We start from the raw sequence: 17214 nt of genomic DNA, 5'->3' as shown, positions 1-17214 counted from the left end.
TGATTTGTCAACTGTATTCGGATTATAAATTTCGTGTGTATCTAATGATGTTATACCGAATTTGTAAATTATGGTTCGGCATCGCTGCTGCCACGATGAGAGTAGTGGGGATGGTTAAGCGGTGGATCGGGTGACATACATTTTAGGATATTTTCGTTGCGTGCGCAAAAGGTACTTGAACATTTTTGATTATAAATTATAAACCATCTAGCCAATCTGCTTGCGAGTTCTTTTTTTCCCATTTACACAATATATCTACCTAATCGATTGATACTTTATATGTTCAGCCGTTTGCCCTGTAGAGTTGGCCGATGGATTAACAAAAATTAGCACGGTATTTCAACGATACAACTCGGTTTCCTACTATTATACATTTAGTGGCTACAATGCTATTTTTTTTTACTTAGATTCCCGCCATAAGTGGAATAGCTTTGGGGGGAGAGTGTAAGGGGTTTACCCCCCCCCCCCAAACAAAAATCTTTTTATATTGGTATTATATCTTTATTTTAAAGCAATTTTTTTTTTTTGCATTTTTCGACGATTTTAGTGCATTTTTCATAATTTGTTCATATACAATGAACGAAAATTGTTGCAATAATAGACTTCGGCAATCTGCCGACGGCTCGAATAATAAATATAAATTATATAGCACGACAAATTATCGTAGATATTAATTTTATCATAGGGATGCCTTGATAAGTATTACCTAACCTAACCAATTATAAAATCGACAAAAACTTCAAAACGGCCTCCGACGTCTAACACGCAACTACACCTCTACATCAGCACGCTGGTCGATAATTCGATATTACGATCTGTCGACCGTCATAATATTTCATTTGATTTTTAGAGTTTAAAACTTTAGTATCGTCAGTCGTCACATCACTACAACAGTATACAGTATACAACTACGGATAAATTTGTTATAAAGGTAAGTATATTAAACAATATATTGCATTATTTTGTACAATGTTAGTACATTAATATACCTAATAAATTACGCCTAGCTTTAACTCTGAAAACATTATTATTTTATATATTCTAATAAAATAATAATTCAATTTTTGAGTAGTTAACAGTTTTAATATTTAGTATTTAGTATTTATTATTCTATTTTTAAGTTACTGTTTAGTATTTAATGTTTATTTTACACTACATAATATTAGCTTCTATTAAGGTATATTCTTATATTTTAAAATATTATAATATTACTCAACAAATACAATCAATTGATCGAAATATTAATTTTGTATTTTAGAAAACGAAACTAAAAGATCCTTCTATAAAAAATTCATTACCACCTAAAAATGATCTATATAATATTAAGACTCTTGAAACTTGTATACCTTCTTCATATTTTACTTCGGTTAATATAAAGATAAATGACATAATATATGTTTTGTTATCCGTGTATTGTCTCATAGTGAAATTCAAACAGTTTCAAATAATATATGGACAACAGATATAACGTTTGATTTTCCCGTACATAAACATTTTGATAAAAATAAAAAAGGGCAAACAAACAAATTTCATTTTAATTGGTATTTAAAATTTTAAGATAGCAATGGTTAGCATATATTCTGAAAATGAAGACAGTGCATTTTGTAACTTTGTAAGCTTTGTGTTGCTTTTTCCGAATCTTAAGGTGGAATAAATGGTCAGAAACTTGATGCTTTGGTAATAAATAAATTTGACAATTGGAAACACGCAATAGAAAGATTTACTAAACATGATAAACTAAATATCACATTTAAAGTGTAATAGCTTGGGCACGATTGGAAAAAAACAAGATTTCTTTGTATACCCAAAACGAAAAAATATACTTTTACAAGCGATCGAAGAATTTAATGAAACAATTAACGCAAAAACATTAAAACGCAACTGTGCTACAAGATAAATCGAACGTTTTCATTCAGTTCATGATTTTAAAGAACTTGTTGTACCATACAGTCCAGTCGTTACCGGCGATTGCTTTCATCACCAACCACCATCGTTGTCGCGATCGCAGAACACTCGGCAGCCTGCTGGTACGATTCGGGCGAACCACTTGGATCCGATTCTGAAAAGTCTGAAGACGAAATCTTAAAGCCACCGTTGCCATTCAGCCGGTCACCCGGTCGCGTTTCGTGTTGCAGTTTCAGTAACATGTCATACAGTCGACTGCTTTTGCGTCGTCTGGCGTTCAGTTTGCGGCGCAACCGATAATGCTGCAGTTCACTATTATCGCCACGTTCATTATTACAGATGTGGTCAACCGTCACGTTTTCGATACTGTGTTGCACTTGCACGTTTGCCACTGATGACGGCTTCGGACGATCTGACGCGGCCGCTTCCACGCCAACATTGCAACGGCCGCAAGTCGAAAACCGACGAGGTGGCCAACACCGCCGCGCCACTTCTAATATGCAATCTGCCGCCATCACTTATACAGTCCGATGATGTAGAGTGGCACACAGGGTGACGTAATGCAGTTGGACTCTGCGGAATATTCTCGACGGTTATGGTCATCACCTTCTTCGTCACAGTTAAAAAAAACTTAACTTCCGAATAGTCGGGAAACACTGGTGGCGATGTTGTGGTGCGAGCCACGTTTATCGGCATTGACACTGCTGCTGCAATTTTCGATTTCGTACAGGCAGTTGCTGGTGTTTTTGCGGTGCTTAAAGGATCCCCGCCACGGACCAAATCACCAAGATTCCAATTCTCACCTCCTTCGATGTAGATAATGCCACGTCTTTCGATTGGATTTTCTGCTGCAGATGATAACTTGGCCGGTCTCCTTTCTCTCTGCGTTAAGTACCATTATCTACTCAAGATTCTCAATCTGCCGGTTCCACACGCACACATCTCCGTGTTGACCAACTATTGTATAGAGACAGCTCCATCCGTCTGCATCGTCCTCGCAGACGTAAAACCTCAGAACCTGCACCCTCTTCATCTACACGTGTAGTCTCGAGTGGTGTGGAAGGTGGCGATTGTTGTAGTGCAGGTGGTGGACAACAGGAGAACGCTGAACGTTCTATCTCGTCGCCGAACGCGGCCCGCGGATACAGTAACCACGATATCTCGGAGTCGGTCGCAGATGCTTCTTGAAATTCGTAGTGGTTGTCATCGCCGTTTTAGTTTGTCTTATCTTTGATCTGTATGACAAAAAAAAAAAAAATGTTTAAGAATCATTATATTAAAAACAATAACAAACAATGTGTCGTCTGCGGCGTATTTTTCAATGTGATTTCGCATTCGCTGCCATCACCGCACGTTTGTCACGGAAACCGCTTTGGCCGGCGATGTGGCTGCTATAGTAGTGTCAGCAATCGTCGGTTGACGGCTATTGCAAGTCGTGGGTAGTGCACATGGCCACTTCGGTTGTCGGCAATGCCTTGGCAGACCCGTTTTTGTGGTCGGTTCCGCTACCGGTGTGGTCGCAATTATCGTTAGTGTCGTCGCTGTCGGTATCGGATATGTTGCTGCGCTTCTTCTAGTCCTGCGCGAGTTTGGCTACTGACAGCCTGTCTACGCGTCGTCGCTCAGCGTTGTAAACACGGAACCGGAGCTGAAAGTTGCCTGTCCGCAGCTGTCCAACTCGTCGATGTCGATGAGCTGTGTTGTTTATTGTAGTCACCACGATTATGTTGCTGTTGTTGTTGTACTCGTCGACAATATTGTCACTACAATCGTACGATCAATTATGGTGGCGGCCTCGGTTCCGCATGACGCACGGATTCGAAGCTTTCATCAGCGCTGAAGCTGACGTGGACGGAGGCGATCATCGCAAAACTGCACTGTTAACGACGGTCCTTCCATATCGCAACCCCGCTTATTATTATCAGTTAGAACTTATTAATTACGATTATTATATTATACACTTCATAAAAAAATAATATATTTAAACGATATAAATTTGATGCAGGTACCGGAGTGCATGTTGTACGATTAAATCACGTATTGCAATCGAACCGATAACGTCCGCGTGATTTATACATTTATGTGTACCTAATAAAAGAGATTTATTATCGATAGGTAGTGCATGTTAATAGTATTTTTATTGTTATTATTAAATTTATTACTTAACAATTGTAAACAATGCATATTTAAGTTGATTAAATATGTAAAATGATTTAATATAAAATATTCTACTTTAATGCTATATAGTTATAGTACCTATAATATAGGTATTAAACTATTACATTACTAAGTACTAAGTGTTTATATAGATTTATATTTACAACAGATGAAAAAACACAAATATTATGAACTTCAGCGAAGTGGTTTGTGAATCCTAACATTCATCAGTATCCAAAACCTAAGAATAAGATTGTAAACTAATTATTATTTAATATCCATGGTTATAATATATTATCAGCATATTATACAGAGTGTCCCGCGAGGATTTACCCATTGCGATATCTAACGAAATAATGGACAATTCTGGTTTTATAATAAGATTCACAGGAATAAGAACTACAATTGGTGTCACGTCATTTCATCGCGGCTAAATGCATCGTGCGTCAATTCGCCGTGGTCATTTTATCGCAACGTCAATTTATCGCGTTATAAATAAATTGCGCGACAATTTATCGCGTGTTATCGTTTTTATGATTTTTGAACTCTAATGATCTCTGCTAATGCTAGACTCAGTCTTATGACAACTACTGTCAAATCGTCATTTTACCCGTCGTGTATTTATCGAGTACGCTAATTTATTATTATAATAAAATATTATTCTATTATGACTTTTCAAATGCTAAAAACTGAGAAAGGGAAGGATATGCTTTGCTACGATGGCCACATTTTTTTAAAAGAAAAAGAAAATGACACGAAATCCATATGGAAATGTAATCAGTATTATAAAAATAAATGTCGCGGACGACTTCACCTAAGCGAAGGGAAAATATTAAAAAACACTGACCATAACCACGTTCCAAGTTCATCAGAAATTCAGGTAAAAAAAACACTTAATAAACTAAAAGATATAGCCAGTAATAATAGTGATATGAGTACACAATCGGTAATAGGTTCAGCACTTAATCAAATTCCTATTGAATCGTCTGGGCAGTTACCTAATATAAATATACTTAAACGTACTATTCAACGTGTACGTAAGCAAAAATTACAGTTGCCCAACGACCCGACAGACTTAAATTTTATCATACCCGATGAAATGACAAAAACCATAGATGGAAATCTTTTTTTTCAATATGATAGTGGTATTAATACTGAACGAATTTTAATTTTTTCAACAACACGTTTATTGTATCTTATGACACAATGCGACAATTGGTTTTGTGATGGCACATTTTCTAGTGCACCATCATTATTTTATCAATTATATACAATTCACGCTGTTCAGTATTCTAATGTGTTACCGTCTGTTTACATCTTATTGCCAAATAAAAAAGAAAACACCTATAAACGTATGTTTCAAGCACTAAAAACAATTGAGCCTGATCTAAGTCCTAAGATAATTATGGTCGACTTTGAAAAAGGTGCAATGAATGCAATAACTTCTGAATTTCCTGAAGCAAAACTAAAAGGTTGTTTCTTTCATTTGTCGCAATGTATTTGGCGACAAATTCAAGCCGCAGGCCTCCAAAAAAAATATATAGATGACGTAACTTTTGCGCTACAGATTCGTAAACTACCAAGCTTAGCTTATGTACCAGTAAATAAGGTTATTGAGTCTTATGAAAAATTGTTGGACACCAAATACTTTATTGAAAATGACGAACTACTATCACCAATTCTTAATTATTTTGAGGATACTTGGATAGGACGTACTGACAGGCGACAAAAAAGGCGATCCCCTACTTTTAAAATTTCGATTTGGAACTGCTATTCGTTGGTTTCTGAGGATTTACCAAGAACAAATAATGCTGTTGAAGGATGGCACAATTGTTTTACATCGATCTTAAATCAATGTCATCCAAGTATATGGAAATTTATATTAGCATTGAAAAAAGAGGAAAACACGAATAAAATAAAAATTGAACAATATATAGCTGGAGAATGTCCACCAGCAAAAAAAAAGTATCAAGATAAAGCTCAACGTCTTAAGCAAATATGCTATGATTTTGAAAATAGATCTATCGACGACTATTTACAAGGAATAGCTCATAATTTTCAATTGCAATTGTAAATTTTGTAAATAATGTATATTATGTAAACGACAAACAATATTTATTGTGATTAATGTTTTTGTGATTTTTCGTGATTATTTAAATAATAAAATATTATAAATTTATAATAAGATTTGGCGATAAATTGACGTGCGATTAATTGCGACCACGATAAATTGACATGCGATGAATTGACCGCGATCATTTGACGCGCGATGAATTTAGCTACGGTGAATTGACGTATATCCCTACAATTATTTCATTTTTAAATTTATTTTAATGTTTGTGTAAAAAAGTTAAAAAATATATTTTTTTATTTAATTATTTCCAAAAAAAATAAAGATAGACATTTTGTAAAGTTTATTTTTCTGAAAATACTGACGTTTCAAAATTTTATTTTCATTAATTTTCTGATTTTTAATATTTTTTCTAGTTTTGAAGAAATAAAATATAATTATTAATTTATAACTATTAGGAACACGGAAAGTATTCGGCCGGCCGTATGGGAATGCGCGCGGCGCGGTGGGTCACAATATGTTTGATAACATTACGGTGTTAGATAATTCGCAATTTTTCTCGAAACTAAAAAAAATATTAAAAATCAGGAAATTAATGAAAATAAAATTTTGAAACGTCAATATTTTCAACTCTGCAAAATGGCTATCTTTAATTTTTTTTTAAATAATGAAATAAAAAAGTATATTTTTTAACCTTTTTACCAAAACATTAAAATATGAAATAATTGTAGTTCTTATCCCTGTGAGCCTTATTACAAAACCAGAATTTCGATATTACAATTATTTCGGGAGATATCGCAATGGGTAAATCCTCACGGGACACCCTGTATAGATAACTATAACATATAATATGTAAATAATATTTTATTCAATATAGGTACCAATAATTTATTATATGATTATTTCATAAACTGTTAAAAGAATAATTTTATGATTTTAATTTTAATGCTAAACGGGTTTAATGCCTCTGCACGCATGTCGCATTATAATATATTAATTTTTTTATTTACGAAAAATAAAAACTTTTCTATTAAACAAAAAAGAGAAAACCGGTATTCAAAGTTTTAAGTTGTGTACCAATATAGTATTATGTTTTCACAATTTCTCAAGCAGATTCTACACTCAAAAATCTAAAGTATTCAAATTTCTAGATCACATGGCTCAACCTTAGATCTATTTACAATGGATGGATATATATTATATATAAGATAAATACAACCACAGATCAAAATTTTTGATGTTTATGATAGCGACCATAGCCACCAGTCACCAGTTACGTGTACCTTACCGCGTATGTGCAAGTTACCTAACCTAACCGAACGCCGGAATTGACATCTGCAGAGCGATGGAGAGCAAAGCCAAGTACAACGTGGACACCAAGTCTTACGTATTGAATGGTGCCAAAACGTGGATAACCAACGCACCGGTGGCTGACGTGTTCGTGGTGTGAGCCAGGTGCGATGATCGCCACGTCCGACGGGGTTGAAAGAATTATAAACTTATATATATTAGAATTAAGGTTTTCTCAATCTGAGAATTTCTAAAGTAGGTACATTTATTACTACTATTTTAGTACCCTAATTTTTAAGATTGGTAGAGGGCCTCCCCTAAAAATGTGTATAAGTTTCGCCTATTTTAATGTAATATAAATATATGTTAAGTGGTCAGTATACAGGTTAAATTAAACGATGCGTAGATTAAAATAATAAAATCTCACGTAATTTACGACGCGCAAGATAAGCGCAACTAGAAATAACATAATACCTATCACATTGCATAGTAACACGGTGTGATATTGTAACGTTGTCGTGGAAATGCCAACAATCAGATTTGGGAGTTGAAAAATATTAATAATTCGGCAGTTATTGGGAGGACTGTTTGCACGGAGCTACTGGTGAGGTGAATAGCATATCGTGACGAGTGTGGACGACGAGCACGATGAGCTCATATTTTTTTTCTGCTCGCGGCGCGCCCGGAATTTTCCGATCGACCGCCGGCGGACGTCTTCACGTCTTGGAACGTGCGCGCATTCCGTTTAAATTAAAACGGTCTGTCAACACACCACCGGGGGAAAGTCGACATCGGAAAAAAACTGAATTCGACAGAGTCGGTTTACTAAACAATGTATGATAATAATATTATAATTGCCGCCATCCCCCACTCCGGGGCATGGCAGGAACCTACGGGTGCCCCAATAGAAATTCTGCCAAAACTCTCAACCACGTGTAAAACCAACCTACAGTTCCATAAGAACCTACAGTACTACCCCCTTCCCAATGGCCTAAGTTGCCGCGGAAAAATTAAGAAAAAAATAATATAATTTGCTTACACTCTGTATCCGTTCAAAGGACTGCACGATCAAACCATACGATAAAATATTATGATGTATACGCGTGCAAGGAAAATGATGCCATATGGATGGGAAAACGCATACCTTTCGGGAAATATCTAATATTTATTATAATCTTGAGTATAATAACCAGTGGAGGCAGTGGCCTAAATTGGGTGGTGCAAATGTGGCACTTGCACCACCAGAAAATCATAAAAATTTGTAGAGGTACCTATAATTTCTATTTTCAAAAGCATATAGGTATTAGTTAATTAAACAAGTATCTGTAAATATATTTTAATTGGCATCTAAAGTATTAGAATAAAATCATAAAAATTTCCAAACTATTTTGAGTTAGAACTTCATAAACGTTTTAGGTTCTGAGCGGAGCGATGAATGTTATCATTTTACAGTGATGTGTTTTTATTTTTTTGCGTCTGTGTAAGTTAATTTAAAACAAATGACTATAGCATTTTCTATATACGATACAATTTTCAAAATATTTTGATGTGTTTTGAACTGTTTACGGACATTTCCAGTTTCCAATTTGTTTAGTTTTTTTTTGTATGAATGTCAATAACATTTTATTTGTTGGGTAAAAAAGATTGACAATTTAATAGAAAGCTCCTAATATATTGTTACAACGGCAGATGAAAAATATTAAAAATACACAGTCACAATTTTTTTTATAAGCATTTCAAGTCCCCAACCAGCTCATCAAGGACCTTGCTACACCAGCACTTCCCGGAGATCCAACCAGACGACTCAAGCGGAACTGGTGCCGCGACTTAAAAAATTTATAAATTGCTTAAATTAAATGTCATTGTAATAAATTGTAAATATTATTGTAAAGCCACTAGGTGTCTCTAATGAGAGATTTCCTAACATGTTATCTTTAGTTTATAGTTTTTCTTTCTTTTCACCATAATTATTACTTATTGTACAACCCTGTATAGATCGTAATATTTCACAATAAAGTCATATTTAAAAAAAAAGCATTCCAAGTCTTCAAGATCAAATTTTGAAAAAAAAAATAACCGTAGATTTGACTGATAAATGCATGCTTGAAACTTATACCGAGTGATTTCTTTATGTGTGGAGTGGTACGGGGTTACCCCGCAAAATGTTTTTCCACTACTCCACTTCTCTAAACTTTAAATACTTATAACTCATAAACTACTCGTCCAAAATTCGATTTTTACGTATCAAAATACTAAGAAAAATATTCTGCTTTGGAAAATTGAAATTAAAACTCTAGGTTCATTCAAAAAAGTAAAAAACTTAAAAAAATATAAGGATAAAAAATATTAAAAAATATAATTTTTTAATAAAAACATTGTTATTTTAACAACATGAAACTTTGTAAAAAAATATTTTCAAAAACATTGATACTTTTGTAATAATGAGTGGTTCATGATAAAATAATCACCCTGTATATATATATGCACTCAAGTAACTTGATATTACCTAATTATCTTCTTTTGCTGTTTAAGTGTTGTAGTCCAACCCTTGGTGCCGCCACTGCCTACTTAAATAGTAAGAAAAAAATTTTTATCAAATGTCGTAATAATTTTTTTAATAAAAAAAGATTAAGTTGTTGCTCATACCTTTCAAAGTTCACAACTCACCAATTGGGAAACACTGGTTTAGATCATAACAATTTGATTGATTAAAAAACCTCAACATATTTAATAAGTTGGACTAAAGGATGAGATCCCAAAACCTGTCCAATTTGTTGAATGATGTCCTGTTTTTCTTATTTCTCCATCTCAACGTTATTGGAAGATGATAATGTATTTAATAAGGATTAAACATTTAAAAAGTCATCCATTGATGAAAAGTAAATTTACCACAGAATTACCATTTTTGCAGATAAAATAAAAATGTATAATGGAATCCACTATTTAATTGAAATTCTATACAATATTATTGTATTTTTTTTTTTAAACAGTAAATGTTATCATGTTCTTCAATACATTATTTTCATATTGTAAAGAAAAATGATTTTAATGTTGCAATATACAGTTTGCTCACAATTCTGAGTTTCAGAATGGATTTATACAATTTATTGGTCACAAAACTATATTATGTATACTGATTATTATATGGGTAGTTATTATATTTGCATTTTACTGTGTTTTGAACATGATAATTAATACTTAACTTATATAATACCACAAAATAATACACACAATCTGTTTATCATCAAATATTATATTGTAAACTTTGTTTATGATAATAGTAATAATTTTTTTAGCACACAAACTATATTCTTCCAAGATCATACGCAGGCATATCAAAATATAAAATGTATTGTATTTAAATTGTATAACAAGAAACATGTTAAATTCTATTATATAAAAAAATTATACATTATAATCCAACTGTCTATAAACTAATAACATTTACAAAACTATGAGATTAAAAAAAATTATTTTTCAACAAGTTTACACAAGACAGAACACAAGGAATCACGGAAATTCATAATTTCATCAAAACATTGATCATTAGTTTCATAATGTCCATATGTCTCCATTAAAAAATCAATAAAACTCCTTATTATGTTTCTCAGCAATAATAACATTTCCCAATCACTGGAAAAAAAATCTTATTACAAAAAATAATCTGGTACAAATATGAACTACTCTTCAACCAAGAAACAAATATATATATAAGAGGAAAATAGTAAGTGCAGAAATTGTATAATAGACCAAATATTATAGCATTTTAGCAAAAAAATCACAAAAAATAAAAAAATTTAAAATGTTTAAAATATTCAAAAACATTAATCATTATTCATTTTATATACAATCTATTCTTGAATCTTTAGATGTACAGATCAAATGTATAGTGATTGTTTTATTCTGTAGGCTATAATAATTTACAAATGCTATAGAATCTATACCATACACCTAACCAAACTTGTATTAAATGTTGATCCTGAATAAGATATTACATAGGCACAAATGGGGCGGGGCTTTAAAACCCTCCCCATTCAAAAAAAATCTAGCACATACAATTTCATATTATAAATATCTGATTGCCTTATCAGTCTCCTCCCCCTCTCAAATCAAAAAATGAAATTGTGCCTATGGAAATATACCTAGTTTAATTTAATTATATTATAATGCATAAAATATTTTAAAAGAACTATAAAATCATTAACTTGATTTTATACAATACATTACTTACCCTTTAGAACAAGAAATATTAACACGCTTTCCATTTTGTATGTATATCAAACAATTGTTGTGTCCATCCTGTGGTAAAAATGTATTTGAAATGGTGAATAAAAAATAAACTATAATGTATCTAAAACTATTTTAATTTTAAACTTACATGCTTAAATGATGCTTGACCATTAAAAAACAACACAGCAAATATTGGAGGGACATATGAAGATTTATTAAGCATTACAACATCATGGTCAAGAGATCTACCTTCTCTAAAATAGGTTAATAACTCATTTTCTTTATCTTTATTATAATTTACACTTTCTGAATGATGTACAACTTTTATTCCAGCACTAAAAAAAAAAAATAAGTAGCATAAAATTTAAATTATTTGTAAATATTATAAATCGCATACTCGTTAATAAATGTATAATCTAAACGTCCATTTCGTCGCATAAATGATCTTCTGAAAACTAAATTTCCAAATCCAGAAAGTAATATAGCTGGTATAAGCTGATCTAAGGATTTTTCAGAGTTGATATTATTTATGTCTTTGTCTTCAACAAGCATACTATTGTACAAATGTTGTATAAATAAATTTTTCAATTCTGTAAAAAAATGTAAATAACACTAAGTTTAAGAAACTCAAAATAATATATCTATTGGATATTTTTGATGTATTTTTTTTAAATATATAAAAATAATAACTAATTAGTAATAAACTAAATAAATTTAATACTCACTATATATAAGTGTAAGATTATTTCTTGATAATGAAGAATTACTGTTATTGTTATAATGGTTATTTGTACTGTTCCATTCAGAAAATATTTTTGCCACAGCTAGGTGATCACTACACGAGGAATAGTTCTTTTTTATTATTCGTGAATCAGCTGCAGTTGTTTCTTTAAATATATTCACATTACTTGATAAGTAGGTTATGATTGTTAGTGTAGAGTCTAGACATCTAAAATAAATAAATTAATTGTAATAGAAATTTAATAAAACCCCCAAACTATCACAGAATATAACTCAATGAAAAACTACTGCTTACTTTAAAAATACAGAATTAACTAAAGCTTTTGAAAGACATGGATCAAATGGGAATGCAGCTATTCGTTTTCCTAATGCTGTTAGTTTCTCTTCATTGTCTAATGCCCCAAGAAGTTGTAATTCTGAAACGGCAATATCTATGGTTTCTATACTAGGTGAATTCAAAAGCTTTGATAATACAACCTTTGCTTTATCCTGGCTATGTATCTAGATAATATTAACAATTATTAGATATTTTGCATAACATGATACAGGATAAAATGGCAAGGTTATAATTACCTTGAGATTAATAATAGTATGTTCAAGAGGAGTTAATTGAATCTCTGGTGTAGGATACTCTGAGCAGTTATTGAATCGATCCAATGTGTATAAATGATAACATTCTCCGGGTTGAGTTCTTCCTGCACGGCCTCTCCTTTGTTTTGCATTAGCCTGAGAGACCCAACAACGATCTAATAATTTAATACCTTTCTCTGCGTTCCAACTATAAAATTATTATTAATATATAAACTTTTAAGTACTTTAAATTAAAATAAATATAGTTTCAATAACTATAGTCAGCGTAAAACAAAAACTGGCCAGTGAACCCCGTCACCTGCCCTCCATATATCAGTGGTTAGCCATAGGTTCTCAAGTTTCATCACACGGCTGCGATATTATATACAAAATATACGTATTTAAATAATTTTTCATATTGATTAATTTTAAACCATTTTACTCTCATAATTTGTATAATAATAAATTGATACAATATACCAAATTAATAAATTAACTTAAAAAAACAAGGTAATTATTTGTACATGTATGACGTATGAGGACCACTGATAGGAAATGATCGTTAGAACCGCCCAGTTTTTGTAGCACGGATTATTAGATATAAGATTGTATTTATTAGTTGGAGTACAAACAATATAAATATTTTAGAATTATATATAAATAACAATGGATAACTAAATACATTGGTAGTTAGTTATTTTTTAACAAATAGAGATTCTATGTAATTCATTTCAATGATATATAAATGCAAATTCTAAGAATTGTTGAAATATATTATATTAATAAAAAATGTAAATATAATATCTAACAATTAAAAAAAAAAAATTTAAACTGTGGGTATACATCTGTATAATAATCTAAATGATGTATTTTGGGTACAACCAACACTAAACAAAATACTTTAGTCATAAACTATTTTTTTTTTTTTAAATTGGGGTTGAGGCATTGACAGCAAAAGTCATTAGCTGTGGAACTGTTGGTTAGAACACTTGGATGTTTGGCAGAATTTCGAATGGGCATTCATAGGTTTCTGCCATGTCCGAGTGGGGGGAGGGGGGCAACCTCTCTTTCTAGACAGCGTGAACTGTCTGGAAAGCGATGCTGCCCAAAACGGGAATTCAAACCGACGACGGTGCACGTCACAACCGACGCCTTAATCCGCCCGGGCACTACACCCCCAAAATGAACTATTTATAATTATTAATTACTAATTAGCAATAATTTAAATCCTTACCTAGATATATTTTGCATACCAGTGTCAACTACATATACTACATCATTAATTGTAATACTGGTTTCAGCAATATTTGTAGCTAGTACAACTTTTCGTCTTCCATTACTAGCAGGGTTCATGATTTCTATTTGTTTTTCAGGTGTCAATTTAGAATGGGCAAACATAATATCAAAATTATGAGGCCTTTTTTGTAGCAGTTTATTCACCTAACAGTCAAACAAAAATTTAATATGATAAGGTGATCAGATAATTAAACACAGCAAGCAAAATGTTATATTACATCAATTATGTCTTGCCAACCAGATACAAAACACAGTATAGCTCCAGGTGATTTATTGTTATGTATCCATTTTATTACATTTGCAATGAGTTGTGGATTCCAATAAGGTTTACCATTTTCTTCGACAGTTGTATCATATATACCCCATTCCTTAGCCAATTGATTCTAGAATTAAACATTAAATAATAAATATTTATTTCAACACCAAATATCAAACCCATTAGCATTTATAATTTACCGATAAGAAATGAGTTTTCACAGGATGTGTGAAACCTGGTATTTCAATGGTTGAAGCTGAGTGACCATAATAGTTTTGGAAGTGTTCGGCATTTAACGTTGCACTCATTATAATCAATTTTAATTTATTATTTAACTGTAAAGCATTTTTTGTAAGCATCAGCAATAGTTCTGTGTTTATATCCTGTTCATGGGCTTCATCAATAATAACGTGTGAAAATTCTTTAAGTCCAGGGTCTGATTGTAGTTTCTGAAGCAATATGCCACTAGATGCAAATACTATAGATCCTGGTTTTCTGGGCAATATTTGTTTTAACCGTACTTGAAAACCAACCACATTCCCCAACTAGAGAATTAGGTAAAATTATTCATCAATCTAATTAACATTATAAGCAAATTTTATTTTATTTTTTAATTTATACTTCTTCTGAACGTTCCTCAGCAACTCGATTAGCAAGAGTTAGTGCACTTATTCGTCTTGGCTGAGTAACATATATGTTGCATTCGCTTCCTTTTCTTTCTTGACTATATTTTCTCAAAATGAAATTAGGCACTCTAGTACTTTTACCACAACCTGGTTCTCCTTTTATAATGGTAACTTGATTATTTTCAATCACATTAAGTATATCTAATCTAAAATTTTAAAAACATAATTTAGTGTAAATCATTTAAGATTATAAATTATATTCATACTAAACATACGCATATTTGTCTATAGGTAATTGGACTGATTTGTTCAATGTTTGTGTAGAATTTTTATAGAGGTATTCGTTTCGATTGACATAGTCAAAATGTGAAAATGAAGGTAATTTAAAATTTAACTCATCTAAAATTAAAACATATTATTACATTATTGATGAAATGGGTATAATTAGTTACTATAATTTACCCTTATTAGTTTGGTCATCTTCAAATAATACTGATTTTCCTTTATTTATTAATGGTTTAATTTCCTATGGTAATGAAGTATATTCTTTAATGTGTTATAAACAACCAACATTTTTATTCTACATTCAACAAGAGAACACGTCAGTTTTACACATTTTCTTAAGTCACCCTGCTATCAAAACCGGTAGCGGAATATAACATAGGGATGAGCAGAAAAACCAATTTTAGTTTTAAGACGTGTTCTCTAGTGGAACAGACTATTGATATTTATTTGATTATTATTTTTTATAAGAATATGGCTAACCTGATTATATTTTTGCACTAAGTTTGAAATTAGTTCAACATTTTGTTTGCTTACATCTATTGAAGCAATTGGTGATGAAGCCACATCTATACGTTGTTTGTTTGATACAATCAATGGTTTTCCTGAATGATCAAGTTTTTCCATATCCTGAAAACATATTTGTACCTAGTTATTTTTTATTTATTAAGATCATGATCACAATTTCAGAGAACATCAGCTTCAGAATGGTTAGTGTTTTGTGAAAAAGGAAAAACTCAGAACTTACAAGTAAATGATGGAATTTTTTTTATACAAGATAAATGTCAAGAATAACTAAGATTTACAACTTTAATAAATTATCAAGCAAAATGCTTGTTTAACATAAAATTGCTAAAAAAAAAAAATACCAATCATTTTGATAATTATTTTACTTGTAACCACTGAATAGCATTTAAAGACACTATTTCTCCAGCTTTGGCTTTGGTAGTAGCCACACTTGAAAATACAATGGGGTTGGGCCATTGAACACTTAATTTGCAGGTCCATTGATTTTTTTTGTTCTTGTTAAAACCAAAATGACAACAAGTCTTTATATTCTGTGTTCGTTCAACTTGATTATAAAAGTTTGAAATAATATTACGTGGCGAAGAAAATTTTCTTTTTAGCCTTGTTATATCTAAATGTAAAAAAACGTTTATTGTGTTAATATTATCTTCAGATTTTTTTTTGAAATTTTATATTTTATTTAACTTCTACGCACATATTCTACATACATATTAATATAAGTAAATAAAAAAATTCTATATTCTTAAAGTTCTAAATGTTAACGAATAAAACATTTAATTAAAAATACAAAACCTTACCTTCATCAGAAATTTTATATACTGATTGTGGTTGAACAGTTGAGAATTGTAGGCATATCAATCTTAAATGTCTTCTGAAAATAATAATGCATGCATAAGTGTGCCGTCATATTATAATTGCTAATAAATTAAAGAATTAGTAAGATAAAAAATACTGATTGTTAGCAATGGCACAACATCGTGCAAATATTTTTACTCACTGGGTTACAGAAAAACGAGATATTACATTTTGTAATCCGATAAAAGACTTGAGATTAAACATTTTAATACTTTAAAAACTTGGCATTCCTATATTTAAGTTGATTGAATAGTTAGTTAATTATTCCTTAACTATTAATTACTCTTAATAATTCAAAAACGACAAAGAACCATGTAAAATATTAAAGTTTAATATTTATACCCTGAAAAAATGAAAACCGGAACTTTTTAATAAATAATAATAATAATAATAATATACATGTGCGA

General features: G+C 31.3%; 3 protein-coding genes and 1 pseudogene across 3 annotated transcripts; 2 read left to right on the top strand and 2 right to left on the bottom strand.

The window, feature by feature from the left end:
- Positions 1-1958: 1958 nt before the first annotated feature.
- On the bottom strand, positions 1959-3924 carry LOC149058596 (uncharacterized; annotated as a pseudogene).
- Positions 3925-4712: 788 nt separating this feature from the next.
- On the top strand, positions 4713-5188 carry LOC149058595 (uncharacterized; the record flags this gene model as incomplete). Its single annotated transcript, XM_089220920.1, has 1 exon — positions 4713-5188. A coding segment is annotated over exon 1 (459 nt), but the record flags the coding sequence as incomplete, so codon positions are not given.
- A 23-nt stretch (positions 5189-5211) lies between these two features.
- On the top strand, positions 5212-6136 carry LOC149058594 (uncharacterized). The gene has a single exon (XM_089218413.1). The coding sequence runs from the start codon at positions 5261-5263 to the stop codon at positions 6134-6136; it is 876 nt and encodes a 291-aa protein (XP_089074539.1). The 5' UTR covers positions 5212-5260.
- A 4520-nt stretch (positions 6137-10656) lies between these two features.
- LOC107170873 (ATP-dependent RNA helicase DHX30-like) lies at positions 10657-17172 on the bottom strand. Its single transcript, XM_089219093.1, has 17 exons — positions 16950-17172; positions 16750-16823; positions 16318-16562; positions 15908-16054; positions 15605-15668; positions 15418-15541; positions 15138-15348; positions 14717-15061; positions 14479-14643; positions 14199-14404; positions 12968-13172; positions 12690-12895; positions 12379-12602; positions 12051-12243; positions 11802-11988; positions 11655-11722; positions 10657-11056 (listed from the first exon to the last, which is right to left on the bottom strand). Exons 1-17 carry the CDS (start codon positions 17009-17011, stop codon positions 10894-10896), a joined length of 2889 nt encoding a protein of 962 aa, XP_089075219.1. The 5' UTR covers positions 17012-17172; the 3' UTR covers positions 10657-10893.
- Between the last annotated feature and the right edge of the window lie 42 nt (positions 17173-17214).

Source organism: Diuraphis noxia, unplaced genomic scaffold (assembly GCF_037042655.1).
Source record: "Diuraphis noxia isolate RWA-SAM2 unplaced genomic scaffold, SU_Dnox_SAM2 contig0002, whole genome shotgun sequence".
NCBI lineage: Eukaryota > Metazoa > Arthropoda > Insecta > Hemiptera > Aphididae > Diuraphis > Diuraphis noxia.
This window is presented reverse-complemented; position numbering and strand designations above follow the sequence as displayed.

Excerpts from the sequence above, each read along its gene's own strand:
- LOC149058594 (XM_089218413.1), top strand. The coding sequence starts at position 5,261 with ATGACACAATGCGACAATTGGTTTTGTGATGGCACATTTTCTAGTGCA.
- LOC107170873 (XM_089219093.1), bottom strand. The coding sequence starts at position 17,011 with ATGTTTAATCTCAAGTCTTTTATCGGATTACAAAATGTAATATCTCGT. Across the intron at positions 15,062-15,137 it reads CTGAGGAACGTTCAGAAGAA|TTGGGGAATGTGGTTGGTTT; the intron begins GTATAAATTAAA and ends CTAATTCTCTAG. Across the intron at positions 12,244-12,378 it reads TAATCTTACACTTATATATA|AATTGAAAAATTTATTTATA; the intron begins GTGAGTATTAAA and ends ATTTTTTTACAG.